At 50.5% G+C, this 27,609-nt stretch overlaps 1 protein-coding gene across 3 annotated transcripts in view; it reads left to right on the forward strand.

The window, feature by feature from the left end:
* COL27A1 (collagen type XXVII alpha 1 chain) overlaps positions 1 to 27,609 on the forward strand; it is a 253,052-nt gene that overhangs the window by 74,914 nt on the left and 150,529 nt on the right. For all 3 annotated transcript variants that reach the window (XM_005309140.4, XM_065571907.1, XM_065571906.1), the window contains exons 2-6: positions 3,459 to 3,606; positions 4,040 to 4,198; positions 10,966 to 11,161; positions 13,977 to 14,132; positions 17,418 to 17,459. In XM_005309140.4, the coding sequence (XP_005309197.4) occupies positions 3,459 to 3,606; positions 4,040 to 4,198; positions 10,966 to 11,161; positions 13,977 to 14,132; positions 17,418 to 17,459 (701 nt within the window). The remainder of the gene's footprint in view (positions 1 to 3,458; positions 3,607 to 4,039; positions 4,199 to 10,965; positions 11,162 to 13,976; positions 14,133 to 17,417; positions 17,460 to 27,609) is intronic.

A 27,609-nucleotide genomic window follows, 5' to 3' on the forward strand; every position in this document is an offset into this window, starting at 1 on the left:
CTGGATTAAGCGACCGGGCCCGGGATGGCGAGGTCTCACGGCAGAGTGCCCTGGCTTTTGCTGCTCTTGGCAGTAGCAATTAAACTCTTTCCTGAAGTCACAAGAGTAGCTTGCCCAAGGCCCCTGACCTTGCTGTGGAAGGGACAGGACAGGACAGTCTGCATACGTGCACACGCGTGTCGGCCGGGCAAGCTCTGGGTGTTCTGGCCGCAACACAGCTGCAGTGGCTTTGCCCGTGGAATGCAGCTGTCTGGTGCTTGTTCCCACTCCCAGAGCAAAGGGCTGCTATGCTCAGCCCTAGTTGTCCCTGGTGCGCTTTCCATCTGAAGCGTGATCTGCTCTCCCTGGGAAACTGCATTCCCGCCAGCATGCTGTGCTGATGCCTTGCTACGGTCCTTCCTTCCCTCTGCCTGCTGGGGGTTCCCGCAGAAGGGTTGCCCGTCTCGCTGATGTTGCAGGAACCTTTCCTCACTTCTTGCTTGGACATTGTCATGGCTCATTTTGTAGCACGTGGGATACAAGCTTTTGGAGAGGAACCTTTTTTTCATCCATTGTAATTTCCAGGTAGCAGTTCAGTGCCATTCGAGAGCGTCCCTCTGACCTGGCAAAAGGGGTGTGGCCGTTCCCCAGCCATGACAGCCAATCACAGAAATGACTGGGATCCTCACCCTTTTCTTATAATCGCCTGCAAAGCTACAGGTGTCCTTCTTGTCTGGGATACTAAAAACCCGCTGTGGGAATGGCGGGGGTCCTGTTAGACTGAGGGGACCAGAGGGAGAGCTAGTTTCCAGACATGCCTGGGAACATAGCGGTATCCTTATGGACGATGCAATGCAAAGCTTCATAGGGCAGTGAGGAGAAAGGCAGTTAACACAAACCCTTTAGCTGGGTGGAGCTAGGGTGACCAGACAGCAAGTGTGAAAAATTGGGACGGGGTTGGGGGGTAATAAAGCCTATATAAGAAAAAGCCCAAAAGGTCCCAAAAACCCAGACAGTCTCTATAAAATCGGGACATCTGGTCACCCTAGGTCAGAGGTGGGCAAACTGCGGCCCACGGGCCACATCCGGCCCACGGGACCCTCCTGCCCAGCCCCTGAGCTCCTGGCCCGGGAGACTGTCTCCCAGCCCCTCCCCTGCCGTTCGCCCTCCCCCGCGGTCTAAGCTCGCTGCGCTGTGGGCGCAATGCTCTGGGTAGCAGGGCTCTTGCAGAGGGGGCAGGGAGCAGGGGGGTTGGATAGAGGGCAGGGGAGTTGGGGGTGGTGGTCAGGGGGCAGGGCAGTCAGAGAGCAGGGAACGGGGGGTTGAATGGGGACAGGGGTTTTGTGGGAGCAGTCAGGAAGCGGGGGGTTAGATGGGGTGGCGGGGGGCAGTCAGGGGCAGGGGTTCTGGGGGTTGTCAGGGGACACGGAGAAGGGGTGGCTGGATTGGGTAGGGGTCCCGCGGGGCAGTCAGGAATGAGAAGAGGGGTTGGATTGAGCGGCGGGGGGCAGTCGGGCAGGGGTTCCGGGCGGTCAGGGGACAGGGAGAGGTGGACGGGACAGGAGTCCTGGGGTGGCTGTCTGGGGGTGCGAAGCAGGGGGGGTCGGATGGGGCTGGGGCTGGGCCATCCTGGCTGGAGAGGAACAGCCTCCCCTAACCAGCCCTCCATACAATTTCAGAAACCCAATATGGCCCTCAGGCCAAAAAGTTTGCCGCCCATGTCCTAGGTCGAGCAGAGGTTGTAGGTGGTGTGACAGACCCAGACCAGTGGGGTACAGGAGTCTGGTCCTATTGGGATCCAGGATGTGCTAAAGGATCCCCCCCAGCCTAAGGGGGGTCCACAGGGCCTGGAGACCAAAAAATTACGGGGGACAACTAATAAAAGAACAGGGACAGGAGTGAGGTCAAAGGGTCAAAAGAAGGGAACCAGACGGGGACACCGAGCAGAGAACCCCGGACAGTGCCCACTGCTCCTCGAAGGCGTCAAGGGAGCCAGTGGACGCCACCCAGAGGAACTCTGCCCGGTACGTGAACGAACGGAGGACCGGAAATAGGCCCCACAGTCACAGGAGACTCCATCGGCCAACCTCCTCTCCCTGGTTTTATAGATGGCCAATTTTGCTAGGGCCAGGAGGAGGTTGACCAGGAGGTCCCGTGACTTTGTGGGGTGACGGATAGGGAGTGCATAAATAAAAAGGTGAGGGGAAAAGGGCAACCAAAATCGTAACAAAATATCCTTGAGGAGCCGGAATAGGGGCTGCAGCCTGGCGCACTCCAGGTAAACATGCACCAGGGTTTCCCTCACGCCGCAGAAGGGGCAGGTGTCTGGGATAGGGGTAAACCCGCCAAGTACACGCCCATGCTCACGGCTCCGTGAAGGAGCCGCAAACGTATGTCCCCGGTGGGCTTCGGGATCAGAGTAGAATAAAGGCTGGCCCACCGGGGTACAGGAGTCTGGTAGAGGGCAAATATACTGGTCACTGGATGAGTAGTTTTCTGTTCCCTGAGTGACCAGAGCAGGGGCTGCACTAGAGTAGTCAGGAACCTGCTAGAACCAGTTAAGGCAGGCAGGCTAATTAGGACACCTGGAGCTAATGAAGAAGAAGCTGCTAGAATCAATTAAGGCAGGCTAATCAGGGCACCTGGGTTTTAAAAGGACCTCACTTCAGTTTGTGGTGTGAGTGTGAGGAGCTGGGAGCAAGAGGTGCAAGGAGCTGAGAGTGAGAGGGTGTGCTGCTGGAGGACTGAGGAGCACAAGCGTTATCAGACATCAGGAGGCAGGTCCTGTGGTGAGAATAAGGAAGGTGTTTGGAGGAGGCCATGGGGAAGTAGCCCAGGGAGTTGTAGCTGTCATGCAGCTGTTACAGGAGGCACTATAGACAGCTGCAGTCCACAGGGCTCTGGGCTGGAACCCGGAGTAGAGGGCGGGCCTGGGTTCCCCCCAAACCTCCCAATTGACCTGGACTGTGGGTTCTTCCAGAGGGGACAGTCTCTGGGCTGTTCCCCAACCCACATGGTGAATCTCTGAGGCAAGAAAATCCGCCAATAAGTACAGGACCCACCAAGATAGAGGAGGAACTTTGTCACAGTGGGTATGTGGCTGGGGGATATTAATTAGAAATACCGTCCCATCCCCTTAAGATGTACTATACTGTTTAATCCACTAGGCAGTGTTTTGAGTCCTTCTATCTCCCTAAATTCAGAGGTCATTCTGGAATAAGCAGGTCTTTGGCTGAGACTCTATGTCAGTGATTCTTACAGCTCAGTGACACTCCTCCGGGCAGGAAGATTCCCGGACATGATCATTCTCTTCCTGAAAACCCTTTCAAAGGGCTGCTAGCTATGGGGGACCATGTTCCCGCGGCCTCCCATACACCAGAGCACCTTACCAGTGGCTAATGATGTGAGCGGCACTCTGGCGGGAGGATGCATGAAACATTTAGTCTCTCTCTCTCTCTTTCCTTTTTGCCCCCATGCAGATGAAGTGAACTTGCTGGACAAACTGACTTCTTCCGCCCGGGACTTCAGCAATATTTCCCTCAGTTATGACGAAGCCAACTGCAGTGTCTTGGAGGTTGGACAGTACTCCACCCTCAGCATCCCCACCCGGGAGGCCTTTGGGGACAGGTAGGCTGCTTGTCCAGGGGTTCTTACAAGCGGACTCCCTGCATGTCTGGTGATTTGGTCTTTTAAAAACCTCATTCCTCCCTCAGCTCTCCTTCTTGGGGTAATGTTGTCATTGCCGCTGGGGTTGTGCCTGGCGGCTTGTGTAGACGTCCCCCTGCAAGTAGAGGGGAAGAAGCCACGGCGTGGGCTTCAACGCCAGCTGCACAAGCAAATACCTACCCCGGGGGGCCAGGTGGGCTTGTGTTGCCCATACTGAAGCCTGTGCTACAGCTTCCTTAATTCTGGCGTTTCGTAACTTTTCGGTGCTTGACTTTGCCATGAGCATAATGTTCTTTTAGCTTAGTTTTTGTGCGTCAAATTATAGAGAATGAATGAACATTCCGTTTATTACATCGGACGCTACAGGACGCTGTGGCTTGCTTCCCTCTCCTAGGTTTGCAGATGAGCTGAGCGTGTTGCTGAAACTTAAGTATTCTCTGAAGGAGGAGACCAGCCTCTTGACGATCCTCAGTCATCGTAGCCATGTGCTGTTCCAGATCAGGATTAACCCCCTTGCCTTGGTCTTTGTCACCACTAGGAGGCGACATTATGAGTAAGTTCCATCTTAGCTCTCTTCTTTCTCTACCCCAAAATATGGGGGGCTGGGGAGGAGTTTCCAAAGGCAGGCAGCGAAGCTGAGCCTGTCGCATACTTAGCGGTGGGTGCAAAGGGGTAACTACTAGGCACGCCGGGTCACGAGCGTGGAGCTATCCGTGAATGCTAGAGCTGCTACGTGTTTTTTGCTGGTAATCACGGGATTGCACCCACATATCCATCCACTGCACTCTCAGGTGCCTATCTGAAAATGTAGAACTGTGGTCTTTTGCATATGGAGACATGCTCTAGCTCCAGCCATGAGAGATTAGTTGGCAGGTGTGAAGGTTCTCGGGGTGCCAGGGACTGAGTCACCTTGTTACCCCCTGCCTCCAGCATGAAGGAGTCTTGCTTGTGCTTCACTGGGTGTCTGCACCCCAGTCCCAGAGTCCCTTTGAAGTGTTTCCCCGTGATATCCAGCCCTAGGCTGCTCACAGAAATATCAGGTCTGCTGTCCCCCAAGAAGCAGTATACACACCAGTCAGTAAGATTCAGCTCTGTTCCAGCATTTTGCTTAATATCAGCGCTCTTCGATATAATGAAAACAAAAACAAATTTATTATCAAAGATTCCAGATTCAAGTGATATTGGAAACAAAGGGTTACCTAAAAAACAAAATCGCATGCTTTCTAGAGGCTATACTTAAAGAACAGGCTAACCTGTCTAAAGTTTATCTCACCCAATGTCTTTTGCAGCTTTCCAGCCAAGGTTGTCTGAGACCCCGTCTTCATCAATGTAAATGCACTGTCCATTTATTCCTATGTACATGATGAGGGGTGTCGTCTTTGTCGTCTACTTATACCCCCCACAAAGTTCATTGTCTGCCCTTAGAGACGGGATAACTACCTGGGGCTTGGTTTTCCCGCGTGCTGCTTCCCTTTTGACTTTGCATCTGTTCGCTGACGTAAATCCATTGTGTTAGCGTACCGTGCCTAAGTTGCATCCTGCCAGAGAGAGAGGTGAATAAACATCTCTTTTCTGACAGAACACCCTGTTTTTTCACCTCTGCTGCTGACTCATGCCTTGTTACGGACTCGAAGATCATATTTTTAGTATATGTACGTAACTCCTTACACAGTATCTCTATATACATTTCACAATGATATCAATGACCAGTGTGACCCCGGCTTTCATTTAAGACCTCACATGACATTCTTTGGTGAATCAGAATGTACAGACCAGAATCAAGATGTTCCTGGAACCCCCTCGCTAGTTGGAATTAAGAGGTTCTTAGATCACAGCAGGGAAGAAGGTTGGTGATGCAACAAAACTCAGAGTCTTTAGTCAACAGGAGTGTGGCAGGCAGGGCCGGTCCGGCTGGTCATGTCCCCTCAAAGTTCTCCAAGGGTCTGTCCCTGCTGACATCTGAGGCAGGGCCCCTCTGGTCGCAAAGCAGCATCTCTGCTACTTGTACCAAACAAAAGTTGGTTGTCCGATACCCTTTTCCCCTGCTTGGGCTATTGAAGGGTGAGCTCACTGCAACTTACTGATGCAGGTGAGTTGACAGGACAGGGCCTGTGTGTTAGTCTCACATCCACTCAGGTGAAGGCTGCTTTGGCAGATTTTCTAGGTTAAGTGGGAGGGTGTGCTCCTGGTTTTGCCCTAGAGCATTTGATACTATCCTCCTGCCGGTTGTGCCTGAGATTGGACATCTCCCCACTTTGACATAGTTCTGGGTAGACAGCATATTAGCGCTCTCTCCTACTGTTCAGGGAGCAGAGCCCCCCTTGGAGAAACGGGGTTACTCCCCCATCCACCCCGTTTGGGTTGGAAATTGTTTGGAGGGAGGAAGCGTTAGTCACCAGGACGTACTGTGGAGCTGTTGTTCTAAGGCCACGTCTACACTAGGAGCTAGGGATGTGATTTCCCCCTGCTTGTGCGCACGTGCTCGTACTAGATCTTATGGAGCTAGCACGCGTATAAATAGCAGTGTAGCACTGGTAGCGGCAGTGGAAGTACATGCCGAGTATGAACTGGTTTGGTACTCAGGACAGCTAAGCCATGCCTTCCTTGCCGCTCCCCATGCTTCTGCAGCTACCCCGCTATTTATACTCACACTAGCTTGATGAGAGCTAGTGCGAGTATCTGTACACAAGCAGGGGAATCACACCCCTACCTCCTAGTATAGATGTAGCCTAAAAGCCTCAAGCCATGACTAATTCGTCATATAGGGGCAGAAGAGAGAATCTCTTGGTGGGTACAAATATGAGAGTTCTGTCTGTCTGCCCACACTTCAGTTGGCTTTGTGAGGCAGGCCTTTAATACTGTTCTTCACCTGGGAAACCTCTTATGAGTCCATATGCCAGTGATTAATAGAACCATAGAATATCAGGGTTGGAAGGGACCCCAGGAGGTCACCTAGTCCAACCCCCTGCTCAAAGCAGGTCCAATCCCCAGACAGATTTTTGCCCCAGATCCCTAAATGGTCCCTTCAAGGATTGAACTCACAACCCTGGGTTTAGCAGGCCAATGCTCAAACCACTGAGGTATCCCCCCCGGCGAATGCTTCACAGTTTTGAAATGTAGTGGTTGGAGGAAGAAAATAAGTTGCAGCGAATCCAGGCTACCGTGCTACGTGGATGGTTCATGTGTGATGGATAGATCCCGCCCACCTCAATATGGCAAATTGAGTGCTTTGGTATTGGCCTAGCAATCGTTATTTTCATCCTGGACTGAGATCACACTCTGACCTGGTCATTTGGGAGGGATTGTGGCCTAGTGGCTAGAGCATGGGACTAGGAGTCAGGAGCCCTAAATTCTATTCCCAGCTCTGCCATTAGATGGCTGTGTGGCCTTGGGCAAGTCACTTGTCTCTGTTACTCAGTTTCCCCATGTGTAAAAATGGGCGTAATGCTGGTGACCACCTCTGTACCGCACTTTGAGATCTGTCGATGAAGAGTGCTGTATAAGAACTTGATGGCATTTGGAATATTTATTATTAAAGGTTGAAAGAAATGGGCATGTTTGCTAAAGAGAAGGGTGAGTGGGGACCTAAGTGTTTGAATACGCAAAAGATTGTTATAAAGACGACAGCGATCAATTGCTCTCTTTGTCCACCGAGGGTAAGACAAGAAGATAGCAGCTTAGTTGGTAGCAAGGGACGTTTAGGTTAGATATTAGTAAAAACTTTCAAACTATAAGGATAGTTAAATTCCAGGATAGGCTTCCAAGGGAGGTTGTGGAATCCCCATCACTGGAGATTTCCAAGAACAGGTTGGACAAAGACTTGTCAGGGATGGTCTAGGTTTATTTAAATCTGCCCAGTACAGGATGATGAACAAGATAATCTCTTGAGTCCCTTCCAACATTACACTTCTCTGGTTTTATGATTATTTGCCATGATGTGCATAATGTCGCATCTGTTTTGCTAATGAAATCCTCAAAGCCTGTCTCAGACACAGCCGTGGCTTTTCCAAGGAACCTGGCTGAGATCCAGTCCCCTTTCCTCACTCTCCAAGAAAGAGGGAGGCTCCCTTTCTTGCCTTGTCCACGAGCGCCTCATAACTGGTTTTCTTGAGTTATTTCGCTGCTGACTGGCAGGCAGGGAAGGTCCAAAGCAGCAGCTGGAGTTGTGTTCCCAGTGACCCATCACCTGTTAACGTTACTCCGGATTCAGTCATTCCTTGGCTCGGGGCTGCAGATGACACGATGGCAAAGTGATGGTTATAAACGGCCTCACGGGCCGAGTGTGTCGTCAATGTGGCAGGTGGGGGGATCTGCGCAGTGTAAAGCCGGGGGTATGAGAAATTGGGGTGGGGGAAGTGTCAGCCTAAATAAAAGAGCCAACTGACACTGGATCAGAGCCAGGCTGAGACTCCACAGGCAGCTTGGAAAGGGTCCCTACACCATTCAGTTTGGGGGGATGGGATTATCTCTGCTTTGCAAGAGCCTTTGAAAGTCCAGACGTGCTGCTGTCTGCAGTGAGGCAAGATATGTCCAGAGCCAACCTTCCCCCCCCCCATCCCAGCTGGAAAGGTTGACTCTAAACCAGCTGCAAAACCCAAGGAAAGCGTTGGAGAAAGTGGCTGACTGGGAGATAATCAGTAGAGTGCAGTCAATTCCAGGGCTTCAGTGCCCACATGACGTGTTACCCTGCAGAGGGAGTGGGGCTGGATGAGTGGATGCAGGGGCCTGCCCAGGACAGATGGACATTTGGGAAAGAGGCTGTAACTGACTAGATGGGGGATTTTTCTACAGATTCCCCAGTGTACTGGAAAGCTACAATATTCCAGCGCTTAGAGACTGCAGTGACGGTGCGTGTCTGTTACAAGGAGAGCTGACTGACTTTTTTTTTTTTTTAAACAAATAGTTTTTTTTGCTGAAAAATGCAGTTTCGGTCCATCTGAAACAATATGTGAATTTGATGACCTGATTAGTTTAGGCTGGGAAAAGGCTGTCAAGGTCAGCTTCAGAAAACCGTGTTGTGTCCCTAATAACCCTGACCCAGTGGCTAGGGAGACCCACATTCGAATCCTCACTCTGGAGCAAGGATTTGAACTCGGATCTCCTCCCTACCAGGCTCTAGGCTGTTCAACACCAACTAAGTCATCCCAGCCAGGGCTTTGTCAAGCCGGGCCTTAAAAACCTCTTAGGATGGAGATTCCACCACCTCCCTAGGTAACCCATTCCAGTGCTTCACCACCCTCCTAGTGAAAAAGTGTTTCCTAATATCCAACTACACCTCCCTCACTGCAACTTGAGACCATTGCTCCTTGTTCTGTCATCTGCCACCACTGAGAACAGCCGAGCTCCAGACTCTTTGGAACCCCCTTTCAAGTAGTTGAAAGCAGCTATCAAATCCCCCCCACTCTTCTCTTCTGCAGACTAAACAATCCCAGTTCCCTCAGCCTCTCCTCATAAGTAGGGTTACCATATCTTATAAATAAAAAAAGAGGACCCTCCACAGGCCCTGGCCCCGCCCATTTCCCCACCCCAGCCCCGCCCCAACTCCGCCCTAACTCCGCCCCCTCCTCCCTCCCACTCCCAGCCACGGGGAAAGGGCTGCCCGAGCGCTACCGGCTTCAGGGTTTGCCGGGCAGCCCCCAGACCCTGCGCCCCCAGCCGGCGCTTCCCCAGCGCAGCTGGAGCCCGGGAGGGGAAGCGCCCAGCCGGAGGCGCAGGGTCTGGAGGCTGCCCAGCAAACCGTGAAGCCGGTAGCGCTCGGGCTTTGGGCAGCCCCTATGCCTCCGGATCCTGCGCCCCCAGCCGGGCACTTCCCCTCCCGGGCTCTGGCGGCGCAGGGTCCGGAGGCACGGGGGCTGCCCGAAGCTGGTAGCTCTCGGGCAGCCCGGCTCTTAAACCGAGCCGAAGAGGAGCAGAGCCTCCAGCCGCGGCAGCTCTGCTCCTCCCCGACTCTTTGGCTCTGTTTAAGAGCCGGGCTGCCCGAGCGCTACCGGCTTCGGGCAGCCCCCGTGCCTCCGGACCCTGCGCCGCCGGAGCCCGGGAGGGGAAGTGCCCGGCTGGGGGCGCAGGGTCTGGAGGCACTGGGGCTGCCCGAAGCCGGTAGCGCTCGGGCAGCCCGGCTCTTAAACAGAGCCGAAGAGTCGGGGAGGAGCAGAGCCGCCATTTTCCCGGACATGTTCGGCTTTTTGGCAATTCCCCCCGGACGGGGGTTTGACTGCCGAAAAGCCGGACATGTCCGGGAAAAAGAGGACGTATGGTAACCCTACTCATAAGTCATGTGCTCCAGCCCCCTAATCATTTTTGTTGTCCTCCACTGGACTCTCTCCAATCTGTCCACATCCTTTCTCTAGTGGGGAGCCCAAAACTGGATGCAATCTTCCAGGTGGAGCCTCACCAGTGCCGAATAGAGGGGAATAATCACTTCCCTCGATCTGCTGGCAATGCTCCTACTAATGCAGCCCAATATGTCATTAGCCTTCTTGGCAACAAGGGCACACTGCTGACTCTCATCCAGCTTCTCATCCACTGTAATCCCAAAGTCCTTTTCTGCAGAACTGCTGCTTAGCCAGTCGGTCCCCAGCCTGTATCAGTGCCTGGGATTCTTCCGTCCTAAGTGCAGGACTCTGCACTTGTCCTTGTTGAACCTCATCAGATTTCTTTTGGCCCAATCCTCCAATCTGTCTAGGTCACCCCAGCGTATCTACCTCTCCTTCCAGTTTAGTGTCATCTGCGAACTTGCTGAGGGTGCAATTGATCTCATCATCCAGATCATTAATAAAGATGTTGAACAAAACCGGCCCCTGAAGTCAGGTCTCCTCCCTCCAAATCCGTCCTCTGAATCAGGCAGAGAGACTATACAAATCCCCATCTGCTGGGCGAGTGCTTCATCACCAGGCAGCAGGGTCCTTCTCACTCTCTTTGGCCCAGTGAACAGTCAAATATTTATACGAAGTGGACCAGCTGCAGTGGGAGAGACGGAGAGCAGAATGGCCCATAGGCTGGTGGTTTGGATGCTCACTGGGCAGGGGGGACCTGAGTTTTCAGAACTAAACTGAACATTTTTTTTCTGATTTCTGAAAACCCAATGATTTGCCCAGTTCCAAGTAACGGAAGAGTTAGATTTCCATGAGAGACTTTCCTTTGGCTTGTAATTATCCAGTGCGTCCAGGGTAGCTGGCTGCATAGCACAATGGGGGTGAGCCTTTGAGGGGGCCTTTGCTAATACCGAACAGTGAACCCAGCCCGGTATAAGATGTTGGTTGTTTTGTGTCTGTCTGAGCCTCCTATTCTGTCTTTCTCCTGTCCCCAACCTGGGGCACACAGGTTCCCAGTTTCCATCCTGGGGGATGGGGACTGGCATCAGGTTGCCCTCAGCATCTCCTCCGAGAGACTGGAGCTGCATGTGGACTGTCAGCTGGTGGAGAGCGTGGGCTGGTCCAATTACTTTGGGATGGGCGTCACCATGCAGGGGTTGGTCATTCTTGGAGGCCTGATTGAATCTTTTGAGATTCCCTTTGAGGTGAGAATTTGCTCCTCCTACACACAGACTCTTCTCTTTCAGCCCAAAGGTGCCGCATAGGCAGCCTGCAGGGGAAACATTGCATTGGGACGGGGTGGGAGGGCACTCTAATGAAATGATGCTGGAATTCCACTTGCTGATGGGACCCCATCTCCTCCCTCACTGAAAACACCCTGTTTATTTTCACTACACAGGTGATGTGCAGTGCAAAGGCTTTGAAGTGCACCAAGGGTTTGCTCCTAGGTCAGAGAAACCAAAACAGTGAAAGGACGTCAGCCAGCAAGACGGAAACCCCCAATAGAATCCCCTCTAACCCACTCCTTTCTCCACGTGTCAGTTACAGACGTGCCTCCGCTCTGTGGGGAGAGGGATTAGTTTTGTACGTCCTCTGAGATGAGTGACTTTATAAATAAGCTGTGAAGAAAGAGCTTGATAGTCACTCCACACTAATATCCCCAAACAGGATTCTTAAGCCTTTTGAAGTAGAAAAGCAGCGTGTAAGAACTGGCCGTGAACGTAGCTAGAATGAGAGCACCAGGGAACTCAGCATCCCATTTCCAGCCAAATCAACACGCTTGTGACTCCTGAAATTTAGGAGGAGAGAAATCAAACAATACAAAATTGGCACTCTGACCTAGCAGCGTTCCTGTACGGGTTTGTCTATGCTGCAAACTGAGGTGTGATGGCTTTATTTACTAAAAATAGCAGTAAAGACATAGCAGTGCAAGCCAACCAGTGACTCTGGCTATGAACAGTCATTGCTAGCCTGCACTGGGGTCCATGTTCCTCATTGCTTTTGGTACCCAGAAAAGCTAGATTAAAGTTAGCGTGCATATATCTACCCGAACTGCAATCACGCGCCTGATTGCAGCATAGACCTATCCTGAGGGACTCTAAGCTCCTCACTAGCATCCTTCACATCCTCCAGGATAGTTATAATTACCCCCATTTTACAGGGGGATAAACTGAGGGTCCCACAAGTTGAAATGACTTGCCCAAGGTCACACAGCAGTGTGACAGGACCCTGGAATATAAACCAGGATTCCCCCAGCTACTAGACCATGCTGCCTTCCTATTCAATTGGTCCTGGCTTGGACAATGCAACATGTGCTGTAGAATAATATCATTATTTGCCTAGACACAGTGGCTAAAGAGTCCAGGCAGGGATCTGGGCCCCGTTGCACTAGGCACACTACAGGCATGCGTTGGAGATACAGTCTCTGCCCCAAAGAGCTTCCTGTCTAAGAACACACAGCAGGTCATAAGAAGGAGCTCTGCTAAGGAAATGCTTAGATCTTATTGGATCCAGGATTATTTTAGGGTCTTTGCACTGAAACCCCTCCCCAATAACTAACATGCAAACCAGGAACCAGATTACAATAGGCAGCTCTAAGGCCCCTTCCCATTTTGCATCATCTGCACAATGCCCGTCCCTGTTGATTCAGGCGTGCGTATAGCTCTGTCACCCTTCCCCACCTCTCTTTCACAGCCAGTCGCCTGGCCAAACCCTTGGCTTGGAAGGAAGATTTCATCTCATTAAGATGGTCTGGGGTTGGGGCGATTATCCAACAGCTTTCGCACATTTATCTCATCTCAGCTTTTACGGCTCCTTGGAGACAGCGGGCGAGAATGACTAAATGGGGCAGGCTCGTATGGAGAGAAATGTTTGCTCTGGACAGTCACATGGTGCAGAAAAACCTGCTTATGGCTTAATGATGCTGCAGCTAACAAATCATTGCACCAGTTACACTGGGCTCAAGAGGGAGGGAGAGGTTCAGAAGGATGCTAACAAGGAGAAGCCCTGTTGGAGTTGGCTCCGACTTTAATAATTACAGAACCTTAGCAACTGTGGAGACTCCTGGCTTCTCCAGGCAAGCAGGGCTCTTCCCACTCCCCCCGAGATGCTCATTCCACCTCTCCCAGTGCCAAGAACCAGGCCCTCAGCGTTGTATTCCCTACAGGCCTCCTCTTCTTCAGATTCCCCTGACCCCGATGCTCTCTCCTTCCTGCTGGCACTTTCTCCTCTGCACAGGGCTGTCCCCAGCAAAGGCCAAGGAAGGCAAAGAGCTGCTGTCAGCCCTGTTGCAGCAATGGCCTTCTTACACCCCCGCTCTAGCCAAGGATCCGAGTGCGAGGAGCGGGGCCTAGGTGCGGGGAAGGTGGTGTTTGGAGTTACCAGCCAACACTGACCTCATGGAGACAGCTGGTTCTTCCCACCCTGTCTTGCCAAACGCTGGGGGGTCTAGTAATCCAGAGCCCTTCTAGGTAATTTCAGGCTGTGGGTGGGGACAATGTGTCTGCCCTCTGGGACAGGGTGTTGATTTGGGGCCTGATCCATCAGCGTGCTGAGCCCCTTCAGGGCTGATGCTCAGAACCCTCTGCTCCATTCTCATCTCTCCGGAGAGGCCCAGCACGCTGCAGAATCCCATCCTTCCCTCTCAGGAGTTGTGCTCGGATGTTCCCCTGCTGCCTGTTCAGCTCGTCTCATCATGGAGCCAGGGGACGTGCCCGTGTTGGTGTTGGGAACCACGGGGTTCAGAACCTTGGCCAAGATGACACACACAAGTGTGCAGGACCAGGCATACTAGGCTCAGACATCGCTGCTCTGGGGGGTCCCTCTGTTGGCCCTGGAATAGGATTCCTTCTCTGTGGACTGTGGTGGAGGATCTCCCTGCCAGTGTAATTGCTGAATATCCTGAGTGCGAATAACTCCATTCAAACCTATCCCACTTGCGTTTTATTTGCCACCCGTCCTCCAGAGGCAGTGTCAGCGGTCCGTGTGTGAACGCCACTTGTTTGTTTCCTTGCCTCCCAGGGTGCGCTGCAGCAGCTGACCTTCCAGATGGGAGACCCGGGGGCTGCCGGTGAATACTGTGGAGGCTACAATCCCAGATGCGCCAGCGCTTTCAGCACTGAAGCTTTCCGCAACCAGTCCCGCTCCCCAGGGGAGCTTTCTCCCGCTTGGCCAGAGGTGTGTCTAAGGCCTGCAAAGAGCATTCTTGGGTTTCCCCATTGCAAAGTGGGACCCAGTTTATCCCTGATGTTACTTAATCCCTGGGGTCTCTTCATGGACCTAATTTAGCCCATTGGGACTCTGGTTTCTGCAGTGGCGTGGAGAAAATGTGATGATGACTGTGACACCCTTTGCGGTTGGGCACTTTGTAGTGTTTGTCTTTCCCTTCCCACATGGGTCAGTGCTCTAGGGCCGGAAAGGAGCCCAATAGAGCACCAGTTTACCTGGTTCCACTGCCCCATAACCCACGCAACAGTGGCAGGTAGCAAGAGTTTCAGCAACGGTGTCAGATGTCACCTGGGGAGAGCTAGGAATAAGCGATAGCTTTGGAGTGTGTCTCCTCTCATCCCCTCCCGCACTGTGTCTGGGGTGGGAGCTCGCAGCCGTATTGCCCGGTCTCTGTTTCTGGGTGGGCCAGCAGAATGACCTTGCCGGGGTACTAAGTCAGCAGCTATGGATGGGCAAGGGGTGTACACTATTATGCTAGATGGGGGAAGCTGAATGGAAGCTAATCTAGATCAGCGATGGGGGTGGAGAAGACCCCACAATTGCATGCATATTGAGAGGGGCTCATGGGCCAGGGATCATGGTAGTTTTATCCCTCATTCCAAACAGAGCCAGGCCCGTTCCCCTGAGAATCCCCATGGCAACATGGGAGATGGCTCCACTGCTGATGTCCTGGTGACCCAGGAGCCTCTGTTAAACGTGTCATTTGGGGCTTTGGCATTTGACTTCCCTTTGTGAAATGGCGAAGGGATTTGGTGCAAAGGGGAAGATATGGCTGGGCGGGAGGGGTTTTAGCTGTAGGAAGTGTGTGTGTATGTGTGCGTGTTATTGTGTATATGCGTGGGTGTGTAGAACACACACAGCTAGTATTGCACAATGCTGCAGCACAGTTATCAAAGAAAGAGTGCGACGAATGAGAAGTGTTGTGCTCAGGAGTTCCATTCCCACCGTGAAATCCCACTGCCACGCAGCAGGGCTGGGCACGGAACGTCCTCGTGCATCGTGCTTACGAACGTTTACTCCTCTAAGGGGATGTCTACACCAGTGGTTCTCAACCAGGGGTCTGTGGCCCCCTAGGGGGCCGTAAGCAGGATTCAGGCGGTCTGCCAAGCAGGACTAGTGTTAGACTTGCTGGGGCCCAGGGCAGAAAGCCCGGGGCCCTGATCCCTGCCACCTGGGGCTGAAGCAATGTAGCTTCATGGGAGCCCCTGTGGCCCCAGCCAATTGCCCTACTTGCTACCCGCTAATGCCGGCCCTGGCTTTTATATGCCGAACACCAGTTACTGTGGCACAGGTGGGCTGTGGAGTTTTTATAGCATGTTGGGGGGGGCGGGGGGAGAGGCTCAGAAAGAAAAAGGTTGAGAACCTCTGGTCTACACTACAAATCTAAGTCGACCTGTTTAAGGTTGACTTACAGCCACTGCAGTAATGTGCATGTCCACACTTCCCTCCTGGGGTCGGTGGTGCACGTCCTCACCAGAAGCGCTTCCACCGACCTAAGAGGGGCAGTGTGGGGAGCTCAGAGCCCGGTCTCTCAGCTCCCTGCCAGGGGCCTGGCTGCCCCACCGGCTCCCAGTGGGCTGCCTCCCTCCTTCTGCTCCCTGTTCCTGCCGGGGGCAGGGAAAGCCGCCCAGGGTTTCTCCCCCGACCTGTTCCTGCCAGGAGTGTGTGTGTGGGGGGGGAAGCTGTCTGCATCTTCTCGGCCCCCCCGGCCTGCTCCCCACCAGGAGCTGGGTACTCTTGTCAATTTCATGGCTCACCGAGCTGTGATTGACAAGACTGCTCAGCAGGGAGCAGGCAGGGGGGTCCCTCCTGCTTCTCACCCCAGCTCCCAGCTGGGAGTGGGGTTCGAAGCCACCAAGCTCTGGCTCCCAGCCAGGAACGAGGGGCAGCCCCCCAAGCTTCTCACCTCGGCGCCTAGCCAGGAGCAGGGTCCAGTGGGGGCTTTCTTGTGAATTTCAGGGCTCCTGCCGTGAAATTGACAAGACGGCCGATGTAAGGGACACCATGTCTACACAGACACAGTGTCACTCTAACTACACCAACATAAGCCTTACCCCTCTCCTGGAAGTGGAGGAGTTATATTGGTATAGCAGGGCACTTGGGGCTTGTCTTCACTACCTGCCTGGATCGGTGGGTAGAAATCGATCTCTCGGGGATCGAATTATCGCGTCTCGTCGGGACGCGACAATCGATCCCCGAATCGACGCGCGTTCTCCACCAGCCCAGGTAGGAGTAAGCGCCGTTGACAGGGGAGCCACGGCGGTCGATTTGCCGCCGTCCTCACAGAGGGGTAAGTCGGCTCAGATACGTTGAATTCAGCTACGCTATTCGCGTAGCTGAATTTGCATATCTTAAATCGATTCCTCCCCCCCCCGCCAGTGTAGACCTAGCCTTACATCGGTAGGAGGAAGGTTGTAGTGTAGACGCTGACGTAATTGGGTTGACATAAACTGTCTTATGTCGACCTAACAGTGTAGTGTAGACCAGGCCTAAGTTACTGGTGTAATTGACAACCAGAAGCATCGTGGGTCTCCATTTTACCAGGGTTCTTAATTATTTCTCCAGAAGAACTGCTGCTGCCCCTCCGGGAGCCCAGTCCAAAGAAACTTGTGTCAGTTCTAGCACAATCTTTTCTAGCCTGAGCGGCTCAGTTTGGGCTCAGAAGCAAAATGCTCCAAGTTGCAGCACAACAAGAGTTACTCACGGTCATCCCCAGTAATGATGGTCCTAGCGCATTAGATGGCACTTTTCTTGCTCACGCTGCTGGGCAGATCTGCTATCTAACACTTGCCACAATCCCATGAGGTAGGTTAGTATCAACTCCATTTTACAGAAGGGGAACTGACCCAGAGATGATCTTGTCCAAGAGTGCGCTGGAAGAGCTAAGTCTTTGTGGGCCGCACCCATTGTTAGCCCTTCCTAGAGCTGAGTCGTAAAATACCTGTGTTCCCAAAGAAAAAGCTCCTGGAACTTTACTCCAGAATCGCAACAAGAAAATGGCTAAATGTGCTCACTTGAAGCACAGGGGTTAAAGTACCAACCAAATTCCCCAGCCCTGCTCATGCAGCGAGAAGCATGCTGAAAGGAGCGACTTTTTCCGAGAACCAGCTCTGTTACCCACTATGCTCTTAACCTATGGAAACAGCAGAGCCATTAACAATCGCTTGCTTAAATAAATTCAGCTACTCGGTAGTGATGTATTTTTCTCTCTCTCTCTCTCCCTCGATTATCTAGGTGCCAAAAGAAACCAATGAAATTCAGGAATCCTACACTCAGGTATGACTTTCCCAACTCAGCGGGGGGATGTGTACAGGGGTAGTCCCTTTTTGGGAGGGGTTTGGAGGGGAGCCAAGATTTCATTACGCATCATGATGTTTCTCAAGGAAACAAATGGATTGTTTTGGCTACATCAATAATTATCAGGTCAAAGACCGTATTGCACAGCCAGGAGGACAAGCGGTTTGGGTTTTTTTCCCAAGCACCCCAAAAGTGTGCTAGATGCTCTCAAAACAAACACTAGACAACATCCCTGTCCTGGAGAACTTCCAGAAAAAAATATAGAGCTCCCATGAACCATATTAAACAGTAAAGGCAGAAGAAGAGTCACAAGATTATGGAGTTGCTTAGAGGTTTTAGGGGCACATTTTGAGTGGTTCGTTTTTCACCCTTGATGATGGATCGAGAAGCTGGTCAGGCGTTGGCGGAATGAATCAAATGGCTGCACAGATGGATCGGTTTGTGCTGTAAACATGGGTCACGTGTGGCAGTGGAAACAAAAATGATCTGTAGGAATAGCCAGTGCTGCCTAGAGTTCTTGTAAATAGGGGAGGAGGAGGTGAGGATGACAGGAAGATGGTGAATTCTGAAGTTGATATTGGGGGAGCAAGAGAATGAAAGTATGGCTACCATTTCTGCCACTGATGTGGGACTTCAGTGATCTGCCCCAGGAAGATTCCTGTTGCTGCTCTCCCGTCATAGAGTATTTGGAAGGGGCAGAAGCTGCCAGACCAGTGCCCAAATTCATTTTATAACTGCCAACACTTTTCTCAGTATGGGGATAAGGGACAAGGCCAGAGTTGCTTTTCTAATTGTAGGGGGAACGGTTTAAGCCAGAGGTGGAAATGTAAAGGGTTTAAGTGTGAGTAGCTTTTGAAACTTGGTGTACTATTTATTAGTTTTGAACATACAGGAGGTCACAGCAAAAGTTTAATAGCAGAACGCTATGGCATGGTCTCTCACTCTCACAATGTCATTAATTTTATGCAAAATACAGAAATGTAGCTATTCAGAAGTGTGGACCGAATTCTGCCCCTAATTTGAACACACAGTTTAGTCTGAAGGCACATGCAATTGAGGTATCCGTGCAAATCCGAGCGTATGCAGTTGTGAAAAAGTGTTCCATAAAATTCCTCAGAATACATTAGAGACCTTTGATATTCCAGGCAAACTCTGAATTGCCCTGAATTACGCAGGTTCACAGTTATCCAAACGAGCAGCCTAATTTGTGATGCATTCTCCTTATCTACTCGGTTATCTATCTGCTTCTGAAACCCGGCTCATTCTCAGTGGCTTTCCTACTGGTTCGTGTGAATTAGCAAGATTCTGCCATAGTAAGAAAGCCGGTGAACTTCACAGGCCCGAAGGGGAAGAATAATGAGATTCTGGAGCTGGGTCAAGTTTAATTTTTCAAGCCCTTAATCAAAACCAGAGATCAGCTCCTGCAGAGAGAAGTCTTTCCCAGACCTGCTGCAGGGACTGTGATAAACTTCAGTTTGTAGTTTTTGTTTTCAAGGCTCTGCACTTTTAGGGGTAGATGGAAGCTCCAGAGTTTTCATTAACTGCTAATTAGGACTAACTAATTGCATATTATAAAGGACTTGGTTAGTACAGTGCTGGAGCTGAGGGCAATCACGTAAGTGGATGAGTACAAAAGGTACTCGATTAATTGCTTGGCCCTTATGTCATAAATCAATGTCTCCATTTTTCAAGGGTATAAGATCCTTGGTTTGTGTCTCCAGGCAAGGTTAGCAATTTAGATCCAGGGAAGCGCTGGTAACATGCGTTTACCCTCGTCCATCCAACCAGCTCTTATGCAGTCTCTGGAGCTGGATAATTCTGCTTGTCATATTTATACCGTTTATCACGAGGGAGCAGTTGGCCCAACTGGATTTAACAGCCTTTTTAAGAGGGAATCATAACATACTAGTAAAACTGGGAAGAGGAAGCAAGACACGTTTTTCTGTTTTTTCCCCTCCATCCCTTTCCCTCCTGAGTAAGTGTAATTGCTATTTCAGAGCCAGATGGATGGCTTGACCAATGTACCATGGGTACCATTTTCCAAAGCATTTTCCAAATGACATAGGAGCCGAAGTCTTTTTTTTCCCCAGCCATCACACAGGCGATTAGGCGAGCAAAGTCTCAAGGGCTTTCAATGGCACTTTGGCTGTTAAGTAATTTAGGTGCTTTTGAACAATTAGGCAAAGTCTAAACTAGGGGGAAATCTTGTTAAAAATTCCAACTGGCTTCAAGACCAGTCACACACACACGCACGCGTGCGCGCACACACACAGACACACAACCAGTATCTATCTATCCCATCAAATCTTCTTATCCTATCCTATCATTTGGAGCATCTGTGTAACTAAGACAAAGCTAGACAAATTCAGATGGAAATAAGGTAAATTTGTAACAGTGGGAGTAATTAACCACTGGAACAACTTACCCAGGGTTGTGGTGGAGTCTCCAGCACTGACAGTTTTTTAAATCAAGCTTGGATCTGCTCTAGGAATGATTTTGGGGCAGGTCTCTGGCCTGGGTTATACAGTAGGTCAGACTTGATCACAATGGTCCCTCCTGGCCTTGGAATCTGTGACTCTAAGGCAGGGGTGGCCAACCTGTGGCTCCGGAGCCACATGCGGCTCTTCAGAAGTTAATAGGCGGCTCCTTGTCTAGGCACCGACTCCGGGGCTGGAGCTACAGGCGCCAACTTTCCACTGTGCCGGGGGGTGCTCACTGCTCAACCCCTGGATCTGCCACTGGCCCTGCCCCTGCTCCACCCCTTCCCGCCCCCTCCCCTGAGCCTGCCGTGCCCTCGCTCCTTCCCCCTCCCCCCGAGCCTCCTGCACGCCGCAAAACAACTGATTGGGAGGTGCAGGGAGGGAGGGGGAGGCGCTGATCGGCGGGGTTGCTGGTGGGACGGGCGGCACTGAGAGCGGGGGTGGGGAGCTGATGGGGGGCTGCTGACGTATTACCGCGGCTCTTTGGCAATGTACATTGGTAAATTCTGGCTCCTTCTCAGGCTCGAGTTGGCCACCCCTGCATTAGGGCATGGCTACACGTACAGCACTGCCGTACATAACAGCGCTGTCTACCCCAGGAGTTCGGTCGGTATAACTGCATCACGCGGGCGTGGGTTTTCCACACTCCTGAGCAGCAGAGTTATACCCACCTAAGTCTGTAGGCCAGACTTTGAAGCCCAAACCCATCCTCACTCTGTTCCAGGGGTTTGCCCTCAGTCCTAACTAACAGAAGAGCTACAGCAGCACTGTACTCACCAACATTAGCCTCTGAGCTGTCTCCTCATCTGCCTGATGTCTAGGTTTTCTGAGTGCGGTTTCATCCCCAACCCTTGTGCTTGTGTAATAAAAGATGAATTCAATCATGGTGGATGTGGCCCATTCCAAATGGTTGACAAGAAGGGGTGAATAGCAACAGAGGGGAAATTATTTTTGTAGTGACCCAGCCACTCCCAGTCTTTATTCAGGCCTAATTTGATGGTGTCAATTTTGCAAATTACTTCCAGTTCTGCAGTTTCTCGTTGAAGTCTGTTTTTGAAGTTTTTTTAAATTGAAGAATGGCCACTTTTAAGTCTGTTATTGAGTGTCCAGGGAGACTGAAGTGTTCTCCTACTGGTTTCTGAATGTTACAGTTCTTGATGTCTGATTTGTGTCCATTTATTCTTTTGCGGAGAGGCTGTCCGGTTTGGCCAATGTACGTGGCAGAGGGGCATTGCTGGCACATGATGGCATATATCACATTGGTAGATGTGCAGGTGAACGAGCCCTTGATGGTATGGCTGATGTGGTTAGGTCCTATGATGGTGTCCCTTGAATAGATGGAAAATTTTCCCTCTGTTGATATTCGTCCCTTCTGGTCAACTGTTGGGAATGGGCCACATCCACCCTAATTGAATTGGCCTCGTTAGCACTGAGCCCCGCACTTAGCAAGGCAATTCCCATCTTTTCATGTGCTGTATATTTATAACAGCTTACTGTAACTTTCACTCCATGCATCTGATGAAGTGGGTTATAGCTCACGAAAGCTTATGCCCAAATAAATTTGTTAGTCTCTAAGGTGCCACAAGGATATCTCGAGATGACATTGTGTGGGTTGCTGTGAAAATAATCTTCTTTTTATGGCTCACAAAGCCCAAAGGCCTGTGAGTCTCCTGCAAAACTAAAAATATCTTAAAGCAATTCCAGTGCGCAGTGTGGCCAAATAACAAACCGGATCGATGGCCTTCCCTGCAGCACCAAATAAGAGGAGGATAAATGGATTGAACTAAGCAAACTTTTATCTCTCCCCCGATCTTGCAAGTGCTTATGCAGCTGAGTGCACTCAATGGGATTATTAAGTATCCGAGGGGTAGCCGTGTTAGTCTGGATCTGTAAAAAGCAACAGAGGGTCCTGTGGCACCTCTGACGAAGTGGGCATTCACCCATGAAAGCTTATGCTCCAATACATCTGTTAGTCTTAAAGGTGCCACAGGATTCTCTGTTGCTTTTTAATAGGATTATTGTTATTCACATGCATAAGCATTCACAGGATTAGGCCCTTAAGTACCCAGGTTATATAACTGCAAAAAGCATGCTGTGAGTTCTAGGGGGTTGTTTTGTATGAACTGCAAAGTAAATAAGATTGTATCTGGGCCCTTTATTGATCTTCTGAGGGATCAGAAGTTACCAGCAAAAAACCCTGCTTCCACTTGAGATCTGGAAAAGCTCATGCACAGGCTTCAGTTTGTTTATGCTATCGTTATCCCACTAGTTCTTCAGTCCTCCGAGGAGTCGTCCCAGCAAAACTGAGCAAATCAAGCCAGGATATTTCTGGTGACTCTAAGATTGGTGGTGATGAGAAAGAACAGAAAACTTCTTTTGGTGAGGAGGGGAGTAGGGTTTGGAATACAAATCCAGAAAGGATACAAAGAAAGACAAAATCCCTTTGCTGTTCATCTTTAAGTTATGATGTCTTTGAACTAACAAAAGTAACAGAGGGTCCTGTGGCACCTTTAAGACTAACAGAAGTATTGGGAGCATAAGCTTTCGTGGGTAAGACCCTCACTTCATCAGGTCCAAGTCTTAAAGGTGCCACAGGACCCTCTGTTACTTTTTACAGATTCAGACTAACACGGCTACCCCTCTGATACTTTGAACTAACACTCTGTCTAGATGGGAAGCCCCGCTTAAGCGTAACTTTTCAAAGTGGTTAATGAGGGATTTGGCTACTTGCTTACCATTAACATCGGTGGGAGTTACGGAGTTAAATTTCAGCAGGTTGCTTGGCACTCTGCATCCTGCAGCAAACTGCTTGTTCTTGTTGTGTGCGTCTTGTGTGATAAAGACCAGACCTGATGGAATAAACACTGGCAGTTTTCTGCCCCACTAATGCTCTCCAGCACCTCTGACTATATGCGTCGCGGGTAATGCAGTCTAGACAGAAATCCCTGTGTGTGTTTGAGAGCAAAGGCCGGTTTGGAATCTTGAAAGCTTGACTGAAGAAGTTTGAGCAAATGAGGAACTGTTCCTGCCTCTCTCTGCAACTTGTTTGAGACGGTGCATATAAGGATCAGCTCTAATTTTTATTATAAATCAAGCTGAGCAAATAAGTGATTTTTTTTGGGGGGGGGGGGGGGGGCTGAACTGCAAAATCCAAAGAAAAATTGGTTAACTTCCAACCGAAACTGATTTTTTTTATTGTTTTCCTTGATGAAATTAAAAACTGAAAAAAAAAAAAAAATCACGTGGGTGAAACAAAATGTTTCAGGGGTCAACTGCAATCAGTGCTTTGGAAATTGTTGTTTTCACTTTGTTTTTCAGATGTAACTATTTGCCAAATTCGACCTGAATTTGTCAATTGTTTCTGTGCCGCAAAAAATGGGCGTTTTGGCTAATTTATTTTCACCCATTTTTTTTTTGTCAGCTCTAATTATAGACCTTCTAATGTCTCAGCCATCTGAAATGGACTGAGCTGCATTTCAAACTGGATAGGATATAGTTAGATGGTTTCTGGCACAGCATTCCAGATGTGTGTTTTGCTTCTTAATACTATATTTAAAAAAATGAGTTGGGGAGCAATCTGGGTTGGTTATTTTACTTTGTTTTTTCTTATAATAAAAATAAAACATCATTCAGCTATGCAATGTGGCATCGCCTAGAGTGAATAACTGCCAGTATTAAACCTTTTATCAGATGACCTGCAGGCTCTCAGTTCCCATGTTCATGCTGCCTTTTATTGTTTCCCACACGCTTGCGATATTTCAGTATGTTTTCAGTTTGAGAGATGACTTCTCTGCTCCTGTACTAGCTCCTTTACAAAGCACTGCACCTCCATGATTAGTCATGTCGTTCTGATGTTTTGCTGTGACCATGTGGTTATAGATCCATTGATCTTGTGCAAGGTCAGAAGAGCTGCTATTTGCCAGGGAATGTTTTTTAAAATGATTTCTCTTTCGTCCCTTTTCTTGAACTGGATTCTCAGTGGTGATTGTATTAACAGTCACACGTTGTTTTATAGAGATACATCAAGGTATTTAGGTTGGTGATTCCTTGCTTTGGCTGGTCTAAATTTGACCCTGAGGCCTAAGTTTTTCAAGACTGACTAGAGTGATTTTGGGTACCTCAATTGGTAGAAACCCAACTTGAGGCAACTTAAGAGGTCTTGACGGTAAGAAGTCCTGAGCACCTGGCCTTTGAAAATTAGACACTTTAAGGTGTTTCAAATTGAGACCTAAAAATGGTGAAACCCCAAATCACTCTAGTCACTCTTGAAAGTTTAGGCCTTTAATAATCAAGGCTGGCAGTGTATTAATATTCCAGGTCCAGCATCTGGACATCATTTGTAAATTCGAAGGGAGCAAAAATTGCTGTCCCATTGCCTTAGCCCCAAGGAGTGGGCGGGGGTTGAGTATCTTGATTTTCCACAGTAGCAAATGGATCAGGCACACCTTCCTGCTACTCCATAGTTCTCTCCCCGAATCTGCAGCATCAAGTCCCCTCGTGCTGCTGATCCCCTCTGGGGTTTTGTTACTGAAGGAAACATGCCATAAGCTAAAGAGTAACGCAAGATGGGAATTTTCGCAGAACTCTTTGTCATTGAAAAATGCCAGTTCGTTGAAATGGAAACTGTTCATGAAACAGAGTCTGAATTTCCCAATGAAGAAAGTGGAGGGGAAAAAAGCTTTGGAATTGGCAGTACTTTGTGTAGACACGTTTGAAACAAAAATGTCTGTTTTTTTCTGACTCAAAATGACTTTTCCTTTAGCAATTTAAGCTTGTTAGGTTAAAGAGTCTAAAGAAAGTCAATCAAAACACAAGTTTTGAAATGATCCGATGAAATATTTCTGATTGACCTGAACCAGAAACAACTTTGTGGTTTGGTTCACTGATCTTTTCAAGATTTTGACTTTTCGGCCTGATTTGAGACGGGGAAAAACCCTTGGAACTCTTGAAAATATGGGAAACCCGTTTCCTGCCCAGCTCTAGTAGAGCTGTTTCCCTGAGCACTCAAACTACCGACTCCACGGGCTCTGCTTTCTAGAGCTCTCGAGGCAGAGAAGTGCATCGATTTCCATGGGGGCTGCTGAAGGAGGATTTGCTGCATTGACAGACAAGCAGCCGCCACCTGAACTGCTCTGAAACCCAGGAGCCCACGGGCGGCTCCCAGAAGCCCGGCATGACCAAGTTGCTGGAGATAGGCAGGAGTGACGTATTGACAGCAGCGCCTGGGCTGCTTATCCCTTCACATTCTTCCTGGCAGTGCTCATCACGTTAGGCTTTTGTTGTCAGGACTGACTGGGAATCAGTTATCTCGGGGAAGGGGAGGGGGGAATGGAGAGAGGGGGCCATGGACTCTTGATCTAGCAACGGAAGGAATTTGTTTTTCCCAAAGCTCCTGCGGCATAGCGGCTCTGCTCTTGGCCTCGGCGCTGGGTAGGTGGGGCTCATAGTCTGTGAGCGGGTGCTAGACCCATTCACGAAGGATTTGTGCGCAGCTGACCTCTAACTTGTCTCCTTTTCTGGCTGCCTTGAGGAGTTCAGTAAAGCGCCATGCGCTCAGAGTGGAGCGGGTTTTTACTTCCTGCCTTGCCTTTGCGCAGTCCAGTTAAGCAGAACATTGCTTTTGCTTCTGATTTGGTGTCAGGCTGCAGTTTTATTGCCTACCTGCACAGGAAGCAGATTTAGGGTCCAAATGATGGGGGGAGGGATAGCTCATTGGCCGGCTAAACCCAGGGTTGCGAGTTCAATCCTTGAGGGGGCCAGTTTGGGACCTGGGGTAAAAATCTGTCTGGGAACTGGTCCTGCTTTGGGCAGGGGGTGGGACTAGATGACCTCCTGAGGTCCCATCCAACCCTGATATTCTATGATAACTCGGTAAGGGCTAAGTTTACACGCTCCTGCTTCAGGGCATCAGTCAACCGCTAATTAATGGGGGTCAGGAAGGGACTTTGCCTGGGAGCAGGTTATTCTATCCCCGTCTGCTGCAGCGTTTCTTCAACCTTGCACTGAATCAGCTGCTACTGGCCTCAAGATACTAGACAAGGTGCAGCACTGGTTTGTACCAGGCTGGCAAGTCCTACGTTCCATGAGATGCATGGGCAAAAGCCGTCCCACCGCCAGGGGTGAGATGGGGGGGCAAAGGGGTCAATTGCCCAGGAGCCCGTTGACTTAAAAGGGACTAGGCGGATGGGATAGATACACATTTTTTTTTAAATAAAAATTAAGATGAAAAGAAATCCGGTTTCCTGCTACTCTGTACAGAGCGCTGTCCCTCACTGCAACCGTAGCCATTTGCCAGCGCGCTGCTGCACCCTGCTGGTCCGGCAGAACGTCAGCGACAGCAGTCTGGGAACCGCGGCGCTTGTTGCCTCGTCGGGCTGCTTGGGAGCCGCTGGGCCGGCTGCGGGGCTGAGGACAGGGAGACTCTAGAGAGGAACAAGCTCCCTCTGCGCTACCCGATTTCCTCCCCCGGGACTGCCGCTCCTCGCCAAACACAAGCCAGCAAGTTCAGCCACCCAATCGAGCCTCTCTAAGTTTGCCAAGGGGAACCGGGGCTAGCCCCCGCTTCACTGCCGCTAGCACTGGTTGACGAGCCGCTATCACAAGTGCAGGATGAGGGCCACCTCCACCGCTCAGCCAGGGAACGAGGCACAGGTTTTCCCTCTGCCTTCGCCCCTGGCCACCTCCCATTCAGGGCCGGCTCCAGGGTTTTGGCCGCCCCAAGCAGCCAAACAAAAAACAAACAAACAAAAAAAGCTGTGATTGCGATCTGCGGCGGCAGTTCGACGGAAGGTCCTTCGCTCCGAGCGGGAGTGAGGGACCGTCCGCCGAATTGCCACCGAACAGCTGGACGTGCCACCCCTCTCCGGAGTGGCCACCCCAACCACTTGCTTGGTAAGCTGGTGCCTGGAGCCGGCCCTGCTCCCAGTAGATGTGGCACACCAGGCCTGCCGTCTCTTCGTTGCTCTGGGTGTTGATGTCCCACAGCACCAGCAGCGCAAGTATTGTATATTTTGATGATGTTGGTCATATTCAGTCAGTTACATCTTGTCTATCAGTTTTTTTCCTTGTCTTTAGATTACACACAAATCACCATTAGGTGTTTAATTAGCCTACTTGATACTTTAGGTGTTTCCTTACTTTGTGCTTCCTTAAATGTTTTATATATTAATTAATTTCATCCCATAATGTATTTATTTAATTTAAATATATAATTCAAAATAACAAATTCTACATCTTCTATTTAGGCTCACAATTTGTTTAATACTGGTGCTGTAACCAGGGCCGGCTCCAGGCACTAGCTTGCCAAGCAGGTGCTTGGGACGGCCGCTCCGGAGAGGGGCGGCACGTCAGCTATTTGGTGGACAGTCCCTCACTCCCGCTCGGAGCGAAGGACCTCCCGCCGAATTGCCGCCGCAGATCGCGGTCGTGGCTTTTTTTTTTTTTTTTTTGGCGCCGGCCCTGGCTGTAACTGGGGGAAAAGTTAACTAGATCCAGAAACGCCCCAGCTTTCACGTGACGGGTTCTAATGTGTTATCAATAGGCTAAAAAGTAGTGTCGAAAATCTCAGCCAGCCATTTCCAGGGAGGCCATTGACTGTTCTGCCTGGGGCCTGGAATTGCTGTCGGCAGGCCTGGGCAAAAGCAGTTGCA

The sequence above is a fragment of the Chrysemys picta genome, chromosome 18, assembly GCF_011386835.1.
Source record: "Chrysemys picta bellii isolate R12L10 chromosome 18, ASM1138683v2, whole genome shotgun sequence".
In the NCBI taxonomy this organism is placed as follows: Eukaryota; Metazoa; Chordata; order Testudines; family Emydidae; genus Chrysemys; species Chrysemys picta.